The 18,423-nt window shown below is 35.8% G+C and overlaps 1 protein-coding gene across 2 annotated transcripts; it reads left to right on the top strand.

Moving 5' to 3' along the window:
- The first annotated feature begins 2,045 nt into the window (after positions 1 to 2,045).
- LOC110763365 (putative cyclic nucleotide-gated ion channel 8) lies at positions 2,046 to 13,182 on the top strand. Of its 2 annotated transcripts, none has more exons than XM_088250890.1 (8): positions 2,046 to 2,269; positions 8,192 to 8,320; positions 8,902 to 9,490; positions 9,711 to 9,920; positions 10,459 to 10,766; positions 11,346 to 11,457; positions 11,738 to 11,974; positions 12,382 to 13,182. In XM_088250890.1, exons 1-8 carry the CDS (start codon positions 2,214 to 2,216, stop codon positions 13,111 to 13,113), a joined length of 2,373 nt encoding a protein of 790 aa, XP_088107016.1. In that variant the 5' UTR covers positions 2,046 to 2,213; the 3' UTR covers positions 13,114 to 13,182. The 2 variants fall into 2 exon arrangements, with proteins under 2 accessions (XP_088107016.1, XP_021821827.1); XM_021966135.2 differs by lacking the exon at positions 2,046 to 2,269 and adding an exon at positions 6,998 to 7,230.
- Positions 13,183 to 18,423: the final 5,241 nt, after the last annotated feature.

Raw genomic sequence — 18,423 nt, 5'->3', positions numbered from 1 at the left:
AAAACAAAAACAAAAAAATAAATTGGAGGGAAACGCGGGTTCCAGTTGGTTGGTGAAATATAACTTAAAAAGGGTGGGTTCCAGTTTTAAAATTCTATTTATCATTCTTTTTACTATTTAGTATTTACCATGAATGGTTGGTAAAATTCGAAGGAAAATATTTCCCTCCTTAATACTATATAAATAGGAGTTTTTATATTCATGTCAATAACAATATGACATATGTGTAAAAAAATTTCTTTTAATGCTTTTTAAGAATTATTTTTTAATATATATCAAACAGTGATTCGAAAAAAACAAAATACTTACAGAAAATGAGGCAAGCAGTTTCGTGATTTATTTGTAAAAAGGTAGGTATAATTTACATACGTATTAGATTCGGATATCTATAAATACAACATTCGACTTGACAATGATAATCTCATCCAATAATATTATTTTATTATGCAATTAAATAATTAAAAAAATCCGCCATGATTAGCCTAAGTTATGAATGATTGTAGTTCATGTATCCACCTTTTCCATAATAAGTTGTTTTCTTTTTCGGTCGGTAATAAGTTCTCATACTCATTACTTGTGGAATGTTTTGTTGAACATGATTGTCTTACAGGCCATAAGGCACGTGTATACATTTACTTGATTAGATTTATTGAGGGAATTTTAACTTTACTTTTTGTTTCCTTATTTGACTCCAGGTATAAATAGGTTCACATGTTTGTGAGTACTGTGCACACGTCATTGAGATTCCAAATTTCCATCATTCTCATTTGTAAATTTAAATGACTTTTTTTGTGCCATATTTGTTTTCTTGAAATGGAGAAGTCGTGAATCAAATAAGGTACAAATTAGAAAGAGAATGAATGAGTATGTAATCAGTTACTTTTTTTAATTTTTCGTGAAGAATTTGTATAATTCGTGATTCATGGTGTGTTTACTAATTAGGAATTGAATTCCGCATATGGAGGATTTCTGCGTTTACTTTACATCAAGGAATTGAAAAGTAAGTGGAGCCCACACAAAATCAAGAATTCATTTTTAATTTTGGAGGAATTCAATTCCTGGGTGGGAGGTATTCTAATTCCTGGAGAATGAACCAATCTTTTTTACCCATACTATATCCTCACATAATATTCAAAATTTTAAATTTGTCATCTACTTTAACCCAACAACAATGACATTTGAGTAATTAGTATCACTCATACCCCAATTCCATATGATTTAGTGAACAACTTCAATAGGAATATGAAATCTAACTCCCCTCAATCCATATGATTTAGTAAACAAGTTCAATAGAAATCCATATTCTAATTCTCCTCAATCAAATTCCTTCTCAATTCAATTCATCCTTAATTCAATTCCCTTTAATCCAATTACGGATTAGTAAACATGCTCAGTGTTATTCGACATAAAGAAAGTTGAGAATTAAAATAATACCAATACATAAAAACATAATTAAAAAGTTAAAGAATTATAATAATTTCATGTATGCTTGATCAAGGATATGTTTCAACTTGCATTTAGTGTTAGTGGTCCAATATGTCACCATAGTGACCTGTTCATGTCATTATAATTAGAGAATATGTTTCAACTCATAATAAACTCCATTCACATTGACATATTGTACCTATGAATTGTAATAGGGTTGCTTTTCCTATTTTTTTCTTTTTAGGATAAACCAATTAATATTCACCGATTAGAAGTTCATGCATTGTTTACACCGGGGAATTACAGCATTACCTGATAGTTTAAAAGATTTTAGACGTCTTTATTCATTATCAATTAATTTTGAATCGGATACTCACATTTTAATTTGATAATCACAACAGGCTATGCATGTGGTTGGTTTTTACAAAATTTCTAGCTTGACTTAGACTGATTTGTTTGGGTGTAGTAGTGGTCCTTACAAGTCAGGCTTGTACTGTACATAATTATCACCTTAGGGTAGGTGACCTGTCTGGGATGCCCACGCTTTAAAGGCTCAAGGAAAATTCTAGAAAGCCTACAAATTAAGAATGCTTTGCACGCGCAGAGTGAGGATATGCAGAGAGTGTGCTTTTTATGCATGAAATGCAAAAAACAAAACAAAAAAGAAAGAGAGGAAGAAGAAGAAAAAAGAAAGAAATGAGGTTATGGGTGCAATGTTGCTATTGTGAAATGCTGTCTAGGGCACACAGTTTGCTTTTGAGCGCTTAGCATACAGTGAGCACAAGAACATGGAACATGGAACATGGATATTGGGTGTGTGTGGGACCTGTCCACCAGATGGGAGGTGAGATTCACACTTCGATTTATATATATCCTTTTTCTATGTCGCCATCCCTCCATCAGTTATTTATTTTGTAATTATCTCATATTTTTTGTTGTGCTATACGTATGTTTGTGTTGCAATTATGTGTTTTATTTAGGGGTAGGCTTGGTTTGGTTTGGTTCAGTGTTAAGCCAAAACTGCATGCCGAACCAAGACCCTCGGTGAAGGGATTTTTGGAACTGACACCGAACCACCACCCTAAAAAACCGGCGCCCTCAGTTAACCGGAATGAATGGTTCGATGTGGTTTGGTTTTGGTTTTCACATCGAGGTGAGGTAGCGCGCGAGGCGGCGAGGTTTGTAGGCGAGGCTTCGTGAAGCGAGAGAAAATGCAGTCAGAGAGAGAGAGAGAGAGGTGTGTGTGTGTGTGGTAGAGAGACAAAGAAAAGGTGATGAAGAGAAGGGAGAGATAGGAGAGAAACTGTGAATTGAGGAAGAAGATAACATGAGGGCACGTAGGGATCATCATTTGGCCCTAAGCCCATAGACAAAAGTGGGTAGTCCGAGGCTCGTTGGGCCAAAGCCTAGCTCGGCCTGTTCTTTAGGTCCGCTCAGTCCAGCCCATTCTTGAATTGGGTAGGACATGGGCTTAGAATTTGAAACCCTCTGCCCGCCCATGACCTGCCTAGGCCCGTTTAAGCCCAGCCCGTCTAGGACCTTCTTTTTTTAAGACTTTAGGGCTCGTTTGGGAATGCTTCTCTAGGAAGTACTTCTGCTCATAAGCGCTTCTAACAAAAGCGCTTTTATTATAAAAATCTTGAATTTTCATAAAAAATTAAAGTGCTTCGTGGAAAAGCACTTAGGAGTGCTTCCTGAAGAAGCACATAGCAGGTGCTTCTCCAAGAAGCGCTTCTATGACCCAAAAGCACTTCTAAATTTTTCTGCCAAACGCTGTCAGAAGCGCTTTTAGTTATTAGAAAGCGCTTTTGGCCCTTTCAGAAGCACTCCCAAACAGGCCCTTAATTGATGCACTCATTAACCTCATTTTAGACTTAATCAAAATACCATAATGTGTAGAATAACTTAATAAACTTTTTATTTTTTTTGCACATGTTATGAATTAAGTTATAAAATACTTATAAAAAGAAAAAAAGGGTCGACCAATCTAGGCCAAGTCCAGCCCAACCTAATGGCAGACTCTAGCCTTGACATTTGAAATCTCAGTTCAGTTTGGCCCGAAAAATTTAAAAAACCCATGAAGCCCAATCCGGACCCAAAAATTTTGAATCCTAAGGGCACGCAAGGGTTGGGTTATGTAAGCCCTATCATTTATTATTTTTATTTTTATTTAAAATTTATTGGACTTGAAAGCAGTGAAATGTATTGGTTTTACATAATTAACACAAAATAACTTGGTGTCGCATCGCATTGGTTTGGGGCTTCAAGTTCATCATGGAGGAAAAGGGATGAATAGGCCAAAACGAGAGAGAGAGAGAGAGAGTATTATGATGGGACGGAATCAAACATAAATTAATTAGATTGTCATTCTTAGATAAGGCTCCTCTAACATGTAGTTTTATATGCTCATTATAAATAAATAAATTACACAAAGGCTCCTCTAAGAAGCCCTAAATTCCGAACATCCATACATAATTTTTACAAAAAAAATAAAGGAAAATTACACAACCAAAATTGTCTAGAGCATCAGCTACCAGCTTCCCTATAAATATGTCGCACCATATGAAGACGAGCATCTTTCAAAGGATAACCAATGTATATTGAAGCTATCCGCCAAAGAGGAAGGGACTATAAGGATCTTATTTTTTTGCAAATCTAATATTAAATTGTATTTTGGATTTGTACGACCGTGGTGTAACATGTAGTTTTATATGCTCATTATAAATAAATAGTAAAAAAAAAGGAACTCATATCCTTTTAGTTTAGGTATTAAAGATGTCAAGATTGACCTAGCCTGCTTTCAAGAGAAAATGTTTCATCTCACCTTTTATATACAAGAGTGTTGCTATTTCCACCCCATGTCTTATTTTTCTATCCACCTTATCTTCAAAATTTAAAAGACAAATTTACCCTTTGTAAAATACTGCTAAGGACTTGGGGAAAAGACCTCAACACATTTATCCATAATATTTTTAGAAACTACAATGCAAAGAATAAAAAACTAAAAGATCCAGAAAATCAAAATATTATACTAAAACATTTATCCAATCTGTCTAACACAACTTGATCCTCTCCATATCTCAACTACTAATGATTAACAAAGAATTTGCTTGAATTAATAATTAAAGAGTATTTTAGTAATAATGATGGGTGAAAAGATAAGATTATGTTTTTTCAAATTTACATGGTGGGTGGGAAGATAAGGTGAGTGGAGAAATAAAGCACGGGTTGAAAATAGCAGAACTCATATACAACCATGTTTGTATATCTTTTTTTTGGTGAAAACCAAGGTATCCCCCACGCGATTACGGGGACTAACCCTCGAGGTACTGTCGGGCGCAAAGCGGGGACCTCTCCCAACAAAGTCTGCTCTATTCGCAAGCGCCTGGGATCGAATCCAGGACCTCTTGTTTAAAGGATCCAAGCCCCTTCCACTTGGACCAACTCCTGTTGGTATGTTTGTATATCTTTCATCGCATAAGTAATTACAAAAAATCAACAAATTGCATTCCTGTGATCAATACTTTATAAATGTAAAATTGATCCTTGTTGTCCACTAATAATAGGTTAATGATTAGAACAATTACGACTATCACACTTATTTCATTTAGACATTGAAGAGACGATTGTGCATACCAACATTGCATGACGTTTCAGGGAAAAAAAAAAGGTTGTCCTAATCATGTATCATAATCCTTATGCGGATAAATAAGATGTTTTAATTTAAGTCCACCCTTATAGGCCAGGGCCATACGTGACAGAAGTAGGCATTCTGACAAAAGAAAAACAATATTTAGTACTAAGATAGCATATATTATAAAAATAAAATAAAACAAGATTACATAGTTAAATTCAAATGCACAAGGAGACCTAGTCAGGATATGAAAATATTTTTGTTCACCATTTTAACCTAATGTGTACTTTTACCACTATTCTCAACCCTTGACATGTGTCTATAAGCCTAACTATAGTTAACTCTTTGCTTTGTATTTATGGAACGATGGTTATATTCATGGACACGTGTCAAGTGTTGAGATGGTGGTTATGATACACCTAATGAGCAAAAATGCTCGTCAGGATATGGGCCTTCTTTCTCAAGTTGAAGACAATGATTATTCAAAAATTAAGAATTAAAAAAAATGTGGTGTCTTACTGCCTTAAGATTTATATTGAAAGAGCTCAACGGAAACATGATAGATTGGTATGAAAAAATTGGGTAAGTTTTGCTTCGTTGTACCAGAATTTATGAGAGGTCTCATCATTAAGTACTTAGACATCATATCTTTATCAAAAATGGATGCTTATTTAGTTTAGGAAATATGTCACGGCATCTTCTTCTCTTCTTTTCAAAATGGATTATCATGGTGACATGACTCATTCACATGATGTTTGTCTGGTACAAATTACAATTCAAAGTCAAAGTTAGTGTATTATACAGTAATGTATGTGTTTATGGGTGCTGCAATCATTAGGTTTCAAAATATTTGAACTACGAGGGAATGAGCTGAATGTGTATCAAGTTTATATATATTTTTAGAACATATATAATTCAAGTACTAATCAGTTAGTAAGTTAATATAACGTTGTTTCTCTCTTTTTGGCTGATCAGGCCGTTTGAAGGAGTTTTACTTTCTCAAGGTCAATGTATGTTTTTTTTTTTGGAGTTTCACTAAAATACCCAAAATGGGGGCTGAAATTATAAAAATACCCAACACCCAAAACACTTTATAAACATACCCAAAACTCATCATTACACACACTCAAAACCCATTTATAAACATACCAAAAACCCATCATTACACACATACCCAAAACCCATTTTGGGTATGTTTCTATGTTTTTTTTTTTTTTGAAACACAAGGGCGATAGTGTTTTATTGAATAGGAAAAAAGGGGTAACAAGTACAAAAATCAGGCTCAAACCCTAGAGGATTAGGCGAGTACTCTACATGTCTAGGAAAAAAGGGGTATGTTTCTATGTTTAAATAGTGCTTGTGTATTTTTATATATACATGTCTAGGATTGGGTATTTTTATAAATATCTATTTTTTTTTTTGGGTAAAATGATGGGTGAATTGTTATGTAATTTCTTTGGCATAAGTTTTTATGGTATTATAAGGTGTTCTCTTTGTTTTACACTTGTTATTATTTGATAATATATTATATTTTGGTGTTCAATTGACAACAAAAAAAAAAAAAAAAAACAGAGAGAAATGGGTAAACCGATGAAACATGACACGACACGGTACGATATGCAAATTTGCAAAAAGAATTGTATTATATATTTGGGTATGATAAGTTAATGAATTGGATTTGGATTAAGCATAATCTGGCACCACACATACACACAATAAATCACATTGCCAAGTCTACATGTTACTTTATATTGATTTGATGAGAGAGGCAATGCATTTGCCTTTAATGGAATTGTATTATTATTATTATTTTATACAAGCAATATTGAGGAATTGATGAATTAAAAGTTGGACCGGTATAACGTAATTATTTTTAACTACTTGAGCTACAAACCCACTGCAAATTTTAAAATAGAAAACAAAGGTAGCAAAGCTACTAGCCCAAGTCGACCATGCTCTATGTTTTGGATTTAACTTCTTTGCATGACCGGTATAACGGTCTGGCTCCCCTCCCACCCTCCTCATTGTCCTCAATACCAGCCTTCCTTATGATCCACCTTTCTCTCTATAAATCAGCCACCGTCTTTCTCCTCCTCAAACCCTAATCTTTTCAATATCTTCCAAAAGATTCATGAATTATTATTAGAGAATCAAAGCTGAATATTTTCAATGTAAGTTCATCCTTTCATTATATTTTGTTTCTTATTTTCCTCTTGATTCTGTTTTCAAATATTAAATTATATGTGAGATTATAGATCATGATGCAATCCTTAACAATGCCAAATACTTGGATCATTGGTAGGAAATGAGAAGAAAAAACATCCAGATAATTAATGGAGAAATTACATTTAGTCTAAATTTTGTTTTCACATTTTCCTGCACAACTTAGAAACATGGAAATTAGCACTAGGAATTCAAAAATGATGTGGGACTTCATGAATGACTTATTGGGTTAAGGCATTTGGAGCTGAGAATGATAAATGCACCAGAAACTAACATAAAGGAATGTTTTGAGAATCAATACAACAGTTTGCCCAAGTTTCTATTGAAATTAGATTAACTCAAAGAACCTCAATAACATGGAATTTCCCATTTTTGGGGCCTAGTTGGGTTTGGTTTTGGCTGCATCATTTTGTATGCTTCATTCTCATGATAGGCTTCCCCCCCCTGTTTTTTGTGTTTTTACTTAGGCAAGTGAAAATGTAAAAAGGAAAAGGAAAAAGGGGAAATAAAGTTTTAATACAACCAATTACACAATTAATTTATAAACTTAAAAATCACCTGAAAGAAGAAGTCTCAAGCTTTATGTTATGGCACACAGCATGGAAAGATATTGAAGCATGATTTTGCTTTGTTAATTTTATTTGACTTTCAAAAGCACTGAGATTGGTTTAGCTGGATACTGAAGCATGAGTGAATGTCTACCATGTTGTTCTCTTAAGATCATAGATAAGTAACTGCATTCTATTTTGTTTATCTTCTCTCTCTCTCTCTCTCTCTCTCTCTCTGGACAATATGAAGCTCAGAGACTTGAGTGCATTTTTTATATTTTCTGTTTTTCAATGTATCCATGGCAGCATCACATCTGTATACTTTGATGGAATAATTTGTGCTTTATGTTATGCCACTCAGTGACTTGACTTGGGACTTGCCTGTGAATTCTCACATTCTAGCCTCGTATCTATGTAACCGATTGCAAAAAATGTTTGATTGTGGTTACAAGTCACAATACATTGGTGGCCAGAAAGAGAAGTTTGTCAGGTATGTAATGTACATTGTATCTGTTACTCCTTGCATTTTGATTTCCATATTTTCCTTTTTTTTTCTTCTAAAGACTATGATTGTCAACATGTAGGCCTTATCTGAGACTTCGGGTCAACTCAAAAACTCAAAAGCTTTGCTTAATGAAACCGTATTTACGTAATGTAGAACACTAGATTTCGCCACTTTTGAGCTTGGAATTGACAAATTTTCTAGTAGTTCGATTGATGTTCTTTGTTTCCCATAAGATACATCTTTCTAGAGGTCGTGCTTGACTATACCATATTCAATTACCCTGTTTTTGCTTGATTTGGCTGCGTTGGGTGGTTATGGTAATCCCTGAAAACATGACAAATTTCAGACGCTGAGAGTTTAAAATATACTTATGCAATTTTCTCATAACCATATGGTTATGTATTTTTAACAAGTATACAATTACGACACTAACCTGTGTCATTCACATATCATATCTCAAATAGAAAAATTGCAGACTGGATGCCACAAAATCGTTATGGATTCTTGTTATGACAATGATGTATTGTAATTCTCTATTATGACTTGGCATATGTTGGTACCTGTAGATTGGATGACTTGGATTCTACAATATCGATGAGTGCTGATACAAGTAAAATGAAGAAATCTGTATTTCATATTGAGGCATTACCTTTTACTGGGAGAAACAGAAAGGCAACATCATCAAAATCATTGAAGTATGGAATCCAGAGGGGATCAGATGGACTAAAGACATTTGGTAGAACATTAAGAACTGGGGTCACCCGTGCAGTGTTCCCGGAAGATCTTAAAGTGTCTGATAGAAAGATATTTGACCCCCAAGACAAGTCCCTTCTGTTATGGAACAGGCTTTTTGTCATATCATGTATCTTTGCAATATCCATTGATCCCTTGTTCTTTTACCTTCCAATCTTCGATGAGAATCAAGATTGCCTCACTATTGATAGAAACTTAGCAGCCACAACTATAACTGTGCGGTCATTAGTAGATGCTTTCTACCTTATTCGCATGACTTTACAGTTTCGCACAGCTTATATTGCCCCATCATCTCGGGTTTTCGGAAGAGGTGAACTTGTGATAGATTCTTCACAGATAGCAAAGCGATATCTACACCGCTATTTCTTTGTCGACTTGGTTTCCGTGCTACCCTTACCACAGGTCTGAAAAATCATGCTTAATTTCTCTTAGTCCGCATGCATTTATGAATATTTGTTATTGTTCTTGACACACTGACTTTGCTGCATATTGTACTTTCGTATCTAAACTTCAAGACTCCAATGGCTTAATACTATATACTGTAAGCTAATTTAGATGGCAATAAACTTCGGAATAGAAAAAGATGGTTCTCTTCTCTTATCATGTTTGTTCATTACAACAGATTGTGGTTTGGAGATTCTTGCATGGAAGAGGGTCAGAGGTATTGGCTACGAAACAGGCATTGCTATTTATTGTCTGGTTTCAATTATTGCCAAGATTTATCCGCTTACTAGCTTTAAATTCAGACCTTAAAAAGAGTGCAGGCTCTTTTGCCGAAAGTGCTTGGGCCGGGGCTGCATACTATTTGCTCTGGTTTTTGCTGGCTGCTCAAGTAAGTATTACTCTCGTGTTACATAAGCATACTGTTTTACTTCATAATTCATCTCCTTCGTGGTTTGCTGTATAGCTCTCTCCTTGCTTTTTGTGGAGTTTATTAGCTTGATATCCATTGTTGGCTTGGGGTCTGTGGTTGTCTAACATGGTATCAAATCCTTGTTTTTAAGAGGTCTGAGTTTGAAACCACCAATCTCCATTCCTCACTTATTTGTTTGTTTGCAAGGTGCATGGTGGGCTGCACTTATATGTCTCGTATGGGGCTACACATGATTAAGTTTGTTGCTTGATATATTGTTGGCTCATTTCCTGAGAACTTAAGATATTGAGTTTAGTGGTTGTCTAACAGGCAAGTACAAGTACATAGTGGAATGATCTGACTGAATCTTCATGACAAGCTTAAGTTTTTATTATGGTTTAAGCCTTTACTTCTCATACATTTTTATTTTCTGAATACTAGTAGCTCAAGTATCTTGTAGGATGTCTTAACCAATTTATTGAAAAAATTTCGACCATTGTTCGATAAAATTTTACAGGTCACTGGGGCTGCCTGGTACTTGTTAGCTGTAGAGCGCTATGACACATGCTGGCGGGAGGCTTGTATTGAAAGTAAAAAATGTACGATAAACTACTTGTACTGTGGCATTTCTGAAAATGTCCCAGGATACAAAGAATGGTCAGATATCAGAGTGGATGTTCTCATTAAGAGCTGCACCGCTGAAGGTGACAATCTGCCATTTAATTTTGGAATCTTTACAGAGGCGATAAGTTCAAAGGTCATTGCATCCACAGCATTTTTCTCCAAATTTTTATTCTGTTTGTGGTGGGGACTGAAAAATTTAAGGTATGATACTCATTTATCAATGCTTTTAAAATAATTATCTCTGATATATGTTTACTATAGCTGATGTTCTAATACCAAGGAAAAAGTGAATAATTACACCATTCTTTTTATTTGTACCTATTTTTTTAACTGCTGAGATTAGTTCAACTTCATTTTCCCATTGCAAGCCTCCTTGCTGTTACTGCCTGTGGTGATGATAACACAGACTTCAGATGAGTCTCCATATGGTCTTGTTACTTCACCTGTGCCTCATCTGTATGCATACCTTATAAAAATACGCAACGTCACTGTGAAAGAAAGTTAGTGCAGAGAAGGAAGAGTTTGTGTAGGCAGGATTTCTTCCTAGTGTGTTTAGATAAGCTTCAATTCTGTTGCATATTGACATCATATGCTTTGACTGTTGTTCTGTGATATCTGAAACTAATGCATCCTTCATATGCAATGCTCATCAACTTTTAAGCCATCTTCTCTGCATTCAAAGTTCAGTGAATATTTTGTATTGTTAAAGTGCGCAAAATGTTTTGATTTTGGTTCTCAAATCTGATTAATTTCAGCACATTGTTATTTCACTTTCTGCAGTACACTTGGCCAGGGGCTTGAAACCAGTACCTTTGCTTTAGAGATTCTATTTTCCATAGGGATAGGCATTTTTGGCCTCATCCTCTTTGCCCTTCTGATTGGAAATATACAGGTGAGGCGTAAATTAATGTTGTGGATGCTTCATATTCGTCTATTTTGGAAATGTTGGTTGAAGATGAGGATGCTCTTAGAGAGCCTTTGCTTTCATGATGGGGATGTGTTGGTTATTGTTGATCCGAATCATTATTATGACATTCCACCAATTAGATTCACCAGAAACTATTTTTATGGAACAGACCATAATTCTGCATACTTGTTTCTGCTTTCTACTTTGTATGTGGTTTCTAAAATTTAAGCCATAGAAAACTGATACGTTTAATGAATTTCACCAGACCTACCTTCAGTCTCTCACGATTCGTCTCGAGGAGATGAGGATTAAAAAGCGTGACTCTGAGCAGTGGATGCACCATCGCTGGCTTCCACAAGATCTTAGGGAAAGGGTTCGACGCTACGATCAATACAAGTGGTTGGAGACTCGAGGTGTAGATGAGGAGAGCATTGTCCAGAGTCTTCCAAAAGATCTCAGAAGGGACATTAAACGGCATCTCTGCTTGAATTTGGTTAGAAGGGTAAGTATCCACACTTATGTCAATGTTCATTCTTATTCATTAATGTTATAATGTAATTACAGATATATGTTTACAAAGGCTATGTTTTCCCTGATCAACAGTCTTGAGCTATGCCTGTTTTTGTCCTTATCAATCTTATGCATGGAATGCACACATACATATCAATGCGCTTTGGTGGACAGCTAATTAGATGGCTGTTCCTTCAGAATGGTCAAGTTAAATTAAGGAAGCATGCTACCTTCTTGGCCATGGGGTTTAAGTTCATACAGAATTTTTCTGTTTTTCTTTAAATTTGCAAACTTCCCCTTGTATGATCTTTATAATTCTTCCATGTCGTCTTCTCATATTTGCGCTTCTGTATTGTGATGACAGTTAACTTCACACGGTCCTGACTCATATATATGCAGGTGCCTCTTTTTGCCAATATGGATGAGCGGTTGCTTGATGCCATTTGTGAGCGTCTAAAACCAAGTTTATGCACAGAGAATACCTATATTGTCCGGGAAGGGGACCCAGTTGGAGAGATGTTATTCATCATTCGTGGTCGCCTAGAAAGTGTGACGACAGATGGTGGTAGAAGTGGATTTTTCAACAGTGGTGTGCTAAAAGAAGGAGACTTTTGCGGAGAAGAGCTCCTAACATGGGCATTGGATCCTAAAGCTAGTTCTAACTTACCATCATCTACTCGAACCGTGAAGGCTATAACTGAGGTTGAGGCTTTTGCCTTAGAAGCAGAGGAGTTGAAATTTGTTGCCAGCCAGTTTAGGCATCTTCATAGCAGACAGGTTCAGTACACCTTCCGTTTCTACTCCCAGCAATGGAGGACTTGGGCAGCCTGCTTCATCCAAGCTGCTTGGCGCCACTACAGGAGAAAATTGGCAGAAAAATTGCGTAAGGAGGAGGAAGAAGGCTTTGACTACAGCGAAGGAGATGATGATGGTGATGATGATGATTATCGAGGCGGTTCTATTACAAGCAAGCTTCGTGCCACCTTCTTTGCATCCCGCTTTGCAGCAAAAGCACTTCGCAGTCATAGGCGTCGCAGTGCAGGTAGCACAGGTAGCATGGGTAGCACGGAGCTGATGAAGCTGCAGAAGCCCCCTGAACCTGACTTCTCAGCTTATGATGATAAGAATTGATGTCCAAAATCCAAGAGCTGTATAAATGTACGATTTTTGGTGGCAGTTTATTATATGTTTATAGGCTTGATGTGTCATCAAATCAAATGGATGCCAACATTATGCGTCATCAAATAAAAATCAAGAAAAAGAACTCTTCTTTCAAAAGTTAGGAAAACCAACTGTTTCTGCATATGGAGAAAGCCCTTTATATGCTCATCTCAATCCATCTCAACTCATATCTCGGACGCGATGGTCTTTCCCAATACAGAAATGGTTAATTTTCTACTTCAGAAACAAATGAGTTATTTTGCATACCAGTTTTCATTTCACCATAAAAATCCCGAAATAAAACATCATGCCTTATATATCATAAGCCATTCGCATCAAACTATTCCGACGCAAAGTCACTGATGATTTATCACTTACCTGTAAAGATTCTCCATGCTCATTTGCATCAATAAATTGAGTAAATTAGAAGGTCATCACCTTTTTCTTTGTCCATGGATAGAGTAGCTGAAAACGTACAGCAGGCTGGTGTATCTGACGGCAAAAGGGTTATTGTCAGAGAAAATTTGTATCTTTAGGGTTTTGTTTGAAAAACTGAAAATTGATAAATTAAAAGGCTAACGGAGTTAAAAGTTACTACAATTTTAAGGCTAAAAATAAATAATTACACGTGTCATATTCCTATTGGTGGGTACACCAGCCAGTTGGTGTATCGGTCCCCTACAAAAATTTCTCAGAACGAGAATGTACTCCTAAACGATAAGATACAGCTAACCAAAATTTCCAAGTGGAAAAGCAGTTTGGAATACCAAACAGGAATGAACTCACATTACTATGGTTCGATAGGAAAAGTAATTCCTTGATCTAGTAGTCTCTAAACTACATAACCTCATTCTATTGTTAAAGCACCTCCAAGATAATGTTGTTCTTTATCAGGCATCCCTATCTTTGCCAAATTTAGGTTCTTTATCTTCATCAAGCAATTTTCCCGAATGTCTTGTTACATTTTTTCATTTTCACAAGGTTCTCAACCTTTTTAAGATATTTTCCATCTTTTCTCTAGATGGCGAGTTATTCATAGTACCAAACTTGCAGTGTGCTTGTTAAAAAATAATGCACACTTGTACTTTGAATAATAAAGAAAAATCCTGAATAATATATAATAATCTAGAAAAATTGAGAGAAAGTATTCAAGTTAAAGTCGCTAGAAACATCCTACTAATTAGATAATGTACTATAACTAGAGAAATCTAGAATAAGGAGAAAAATTGTGGCTGAAAATGACTTTGGAAAAGTCAATTGCATGAGCAACCGACTTTTCCGTCATGCAATTGACTTTTCCAAAGCTGTCGATTTAGTCTCTCTATAAATAAGCATATAGCCTCTCATTGTAATCAAGAAAAGCTGAAAACTACATTTGTCTAACTCTCCCATCAGCCAACTCTTGTATCCAACTAAGTTTGTAAAGCTTTGTAATTTTCTTCCTCCATTCAAATAAAATTACCTTGTTACTCTTTGAAAAAGTTTTCTATTCCACATCAAGACTTTTCTCCTAAACACTAAATCAACTGTTCTCTAAACTTCTTCTCTCATAAACTAACAGTGGTATCAGAGCTCATTCTGATCAACCTTGGGCGTTGGTTCACTCTAGTCCTCCATCATGTCTACCACTAGTCAAAACTCTGACCCTCTTCCTATTTTCACTGGAGAAAACTATGACTTCTGGAGTATTAAAATGAAGACCTATTTTATGTCTCAAGATTTATGGGACATAGTTGATAGTGGCTTCAATAATCCAGAAAATCCAACCGTGGAACAGTTGAGGCAACTAAAGAAAGATCAACAAAAAGATGCAAAGGCCTTATATGCCCTGCAACAAGCCTTGCATGATACGATTTTTCCAAGGATCATGGGAGCCACAACTGCAAAGGAAGCATGGAATACCTTAGAGGATGAATTTCAAGGCAATGCCAAGGTACGTGCAGTTAAACTACAAACTTTGAGAAGAGAGTTTGAAAACATTAAAATGAAGGATTCTGAGACCAAACAAGACTATTATGCTAAAATTAAAATTAAAATTAATCAATTGAGAGCCTATGGAGAAAATATTAATGATTCAAGAATTGTAGAAAAAAATACTTATAAGTCTTCCGGATAAGTATGATCCTTTAGTTATTGCCATTAAACAAACAAAAGATTTAACTAGTCTGTCAGTGACTGAACTAATGGGCTCTCTTGAAGCATATGAAAAAAGACTGAGTAGGCGAAATGAAAATTCAGTTGAAATCGTCTTTCAGTCAAAACTAAATTTAAGGTCTCAGAAAACTAAAGAAGGGTGGGAGGGGGGGGGAGGAAAATTTGGAGAAAGTTCTAGAAAAGAAGATTATAAATCCAATAAGAATTGGGGAAATAAAAAAAGAAATAAATGAAAGAAAAACTATTCTCCCTATAGGGTGTGTAAAAATACAAACCACCTAGAAAAATATTGTTGGTTCCATGGCAAGCCCAAATGTTGAAACTGTAAAAAATTTGGGCACATAGAAAAAGACTGTCGGACCAACAACTATCAAGCGAATTACTCAAAAAAAAGTGAGAAGAATGAGCATATGTTTTATGCTCATCAAGCCACACCAAAAGGAACCAACAAGAAATGGTATATTGACAGCGGCTGTAGTAACCACATGACTGGAGATGAAAGCATCTTCCCCAACATAGACACCGTAAAATCCCAAGTAAAACTATGAAATGGAACACTGGTAGAGACAAAAGGAAAAGGTACAATCTCTATCCAAACTAATAAAGGAGCCAAATATATTAAAGATGTTCTACTAGTACCTAGCCTAGAGCATAATCTATTAAGTGTTGGACAAATGATTGAAAATGGATACTCTCTGCACTTTCCTGGAGACTCCTGCACAATATTTGACAAAAGAAATAAAAATCACATAATAACAAAAGTAAGGATGGAAAATAGAAATTTTCCTACCCAATGGAAATTTGTAAAAGCCACGGCCATGAAAGTAGAAGTAGAAGATTCATGGCTATGGCATAGAAGATTTGGCCACTTTAATTTTTATGCACTAAAAACTCTTTATCAAAAGAATATGATGAGAGACCTTCCAAACATAAAAGAAATCCATGATGTCTGTGACGGTTGCCAACTTGGCAAACAACATCGACAAGCATTTCCATCTGGAAAGGCTTGGAGAGCTAAGGCCTTGTTGGAGCTTGTTCACACAGACGTTTGTGGACCTATGAGGACTCCATCTCTTGATAACAACAGGTACTTTATCCTGTTCATAGATGACTATACTAGAATGAAGTGGGTTTATTTTCTACGAGAAAGATCAGAAGTATTTAATATCTTCAAAAAATTCAAAACCCATGTCGAAAAACAAAGTGGCCACTATATTAAAGCTCTAAGAAGTGATAGAGGAAAAGAATATACCTCTAAAGAATTCACAAATTTTGTGAAGATGAAGGAGTAGAGCATCAACTAATAGTTGGCTATGCTCTTGAACAAAATGGAGTCTCAGAAAAAAAAAAAAAAAAAAAAGCTGTCATGGAGATGGCAAGATCCATGATATTTGAAAAAGGCTTGCCAAACACATTCTGGGCAGAAGCTGTATATACAGCAGTATACTTGCTAAATAGATGCCCAACAAAAGCTTTACAAAATAAGACTCCTATTGAGGCTTGGAGCAATATAAAGCCATCAGCAAAGCATCTCAAAGTATTTGGATGCATTTGCTATGTGCACATTCCTAAGGAGAAAAGACACAAGCTAGAAGAAAAATCTGAAGTTGGTATATTCCTGGGATACAGTTCCTAATCTAAAGGCTATCGAGTCTACAATCCCAAAACTAAGAAGTTCATGATAAGCCGAGATATTGAGTTCGATGAATCGGCGTCATGGAACTGGGAGGAAGAAAAAGTTGAAAGGAAAAGTGTTACTATAACACAACCATGCACAGAGGAAACTGAAGAAACTCCAGGGATGACTCCACCACCTACAACTCCTCCATCTATACAACATGAAGGCTCTCCAGAACCAGAATAAAGAACTAGATCACTCCAAGAGATATATATATATATATATATATGAGACTTGCAACTTCATAACTATAAATCCAGAAAGTTTTGAAGTTGCAGTAAAAGAAGAAATCTTGAGAAAAGCTATGGAAGAAGAAATCAAAACAATTGAGAAAAACAAAACATAGGAACTCGTTGATCGCCCACAAGACAAAGAGATCATTGGGGTTAAATGGGTCTATAAGACCAAATTTAATCCTGATGGATCGATACAAAAGCATAAGGCGAGGCTAGTAGCTAAAGGCTACTCGCAGCAGCTGGGCATAGATTACAACGAGACCTTTGCACCAGTTGCAAGACTTGATACTATAAGAGCACTGGTAGCACTAGCAGCTCAAAAGAAATGGAGAATTTATCAGCTTGACGTAAAGTCTACATTTCTAAATGGAGAGCTCGAAGAAGAAATATATGTGGAGAAACCACAAGGATTTATTGAGCAAGGAGGAGAAGATAAAGCACTCAAGCTAAAGAAAGCCTTGTACGAACTCAAGCAAGCACCACGAGCTTGGAACAGTTGCATAGACAAGTACTTCATCAACGCAGGCTTCAAGAGGAGCAAAAGGGAGCCTACTCTCTACACCAAAACTCAAGGTAACTCTGATATCTTGATCGTCTCTCTATATGTGGATGGCCTCATTTACACTAGAAACAATGAAGAAATAATTCAAGAGTTCAAAAAGGATATGATGAAAACATTTGAGACGAGTGACCTTGGGTTGATGCACTACTTTTTGGGGGGTTAAAATAAACCAAGAAGAAGATGGAATCTTCATATGCCAGAAAAAGTACACTGAGAATCTTTTGAAAAAGTTCAAGATGTACAAGTGCAAGACTGTGGCTACTCCACTTATCACCAATGAGAAATTAAGAAAAGATGATGGATCAAGTAAAGCTGATGAATCAATTTACAGAAGTCTCATTGGGAGCTTACTATACTGAACAACAACAAGACCTGACATCATGTACGCGACAAGCTAACTATCAAGATTTATGCAAAATTCAAGTCAAATACACTATGGAGCAGCAAAGAGAATATTAAGATACTTGTAAGGCATAATTGACTATGGCATATGGTATAAGCCTACTATAGATCCAAGACTATTTGTCTACATAGACAGTGATTGGGCTGGATCAATGGATGACACGAAAAGCACATCAGACTATGCATTTACAATTGGATCAGGAATATTTTCATGGTCATCAAAGAAACAAGAGACTGTGGCTCAATCA

Source organism: Prunus avium, chromosome 3 (genome assembly GCF_965620075.1).
Source record: "Prunus avium chromosome 3, drPruAviu1.hap1.1, whole genome shotgun sequence".
NCBI classification, from domain to species: domain Eukaryota; kingdom Viridiplantae; phylum Streptophyta; class Magnoliopsida; order Rosales; family Rosaceae; genus Prunus; species Prunus avium.
The sequence above is the reverse complement of the archived record's forward strand: the minus strand, read 5'-3'. Positions and strand labels throughout refer to the sequence as shown.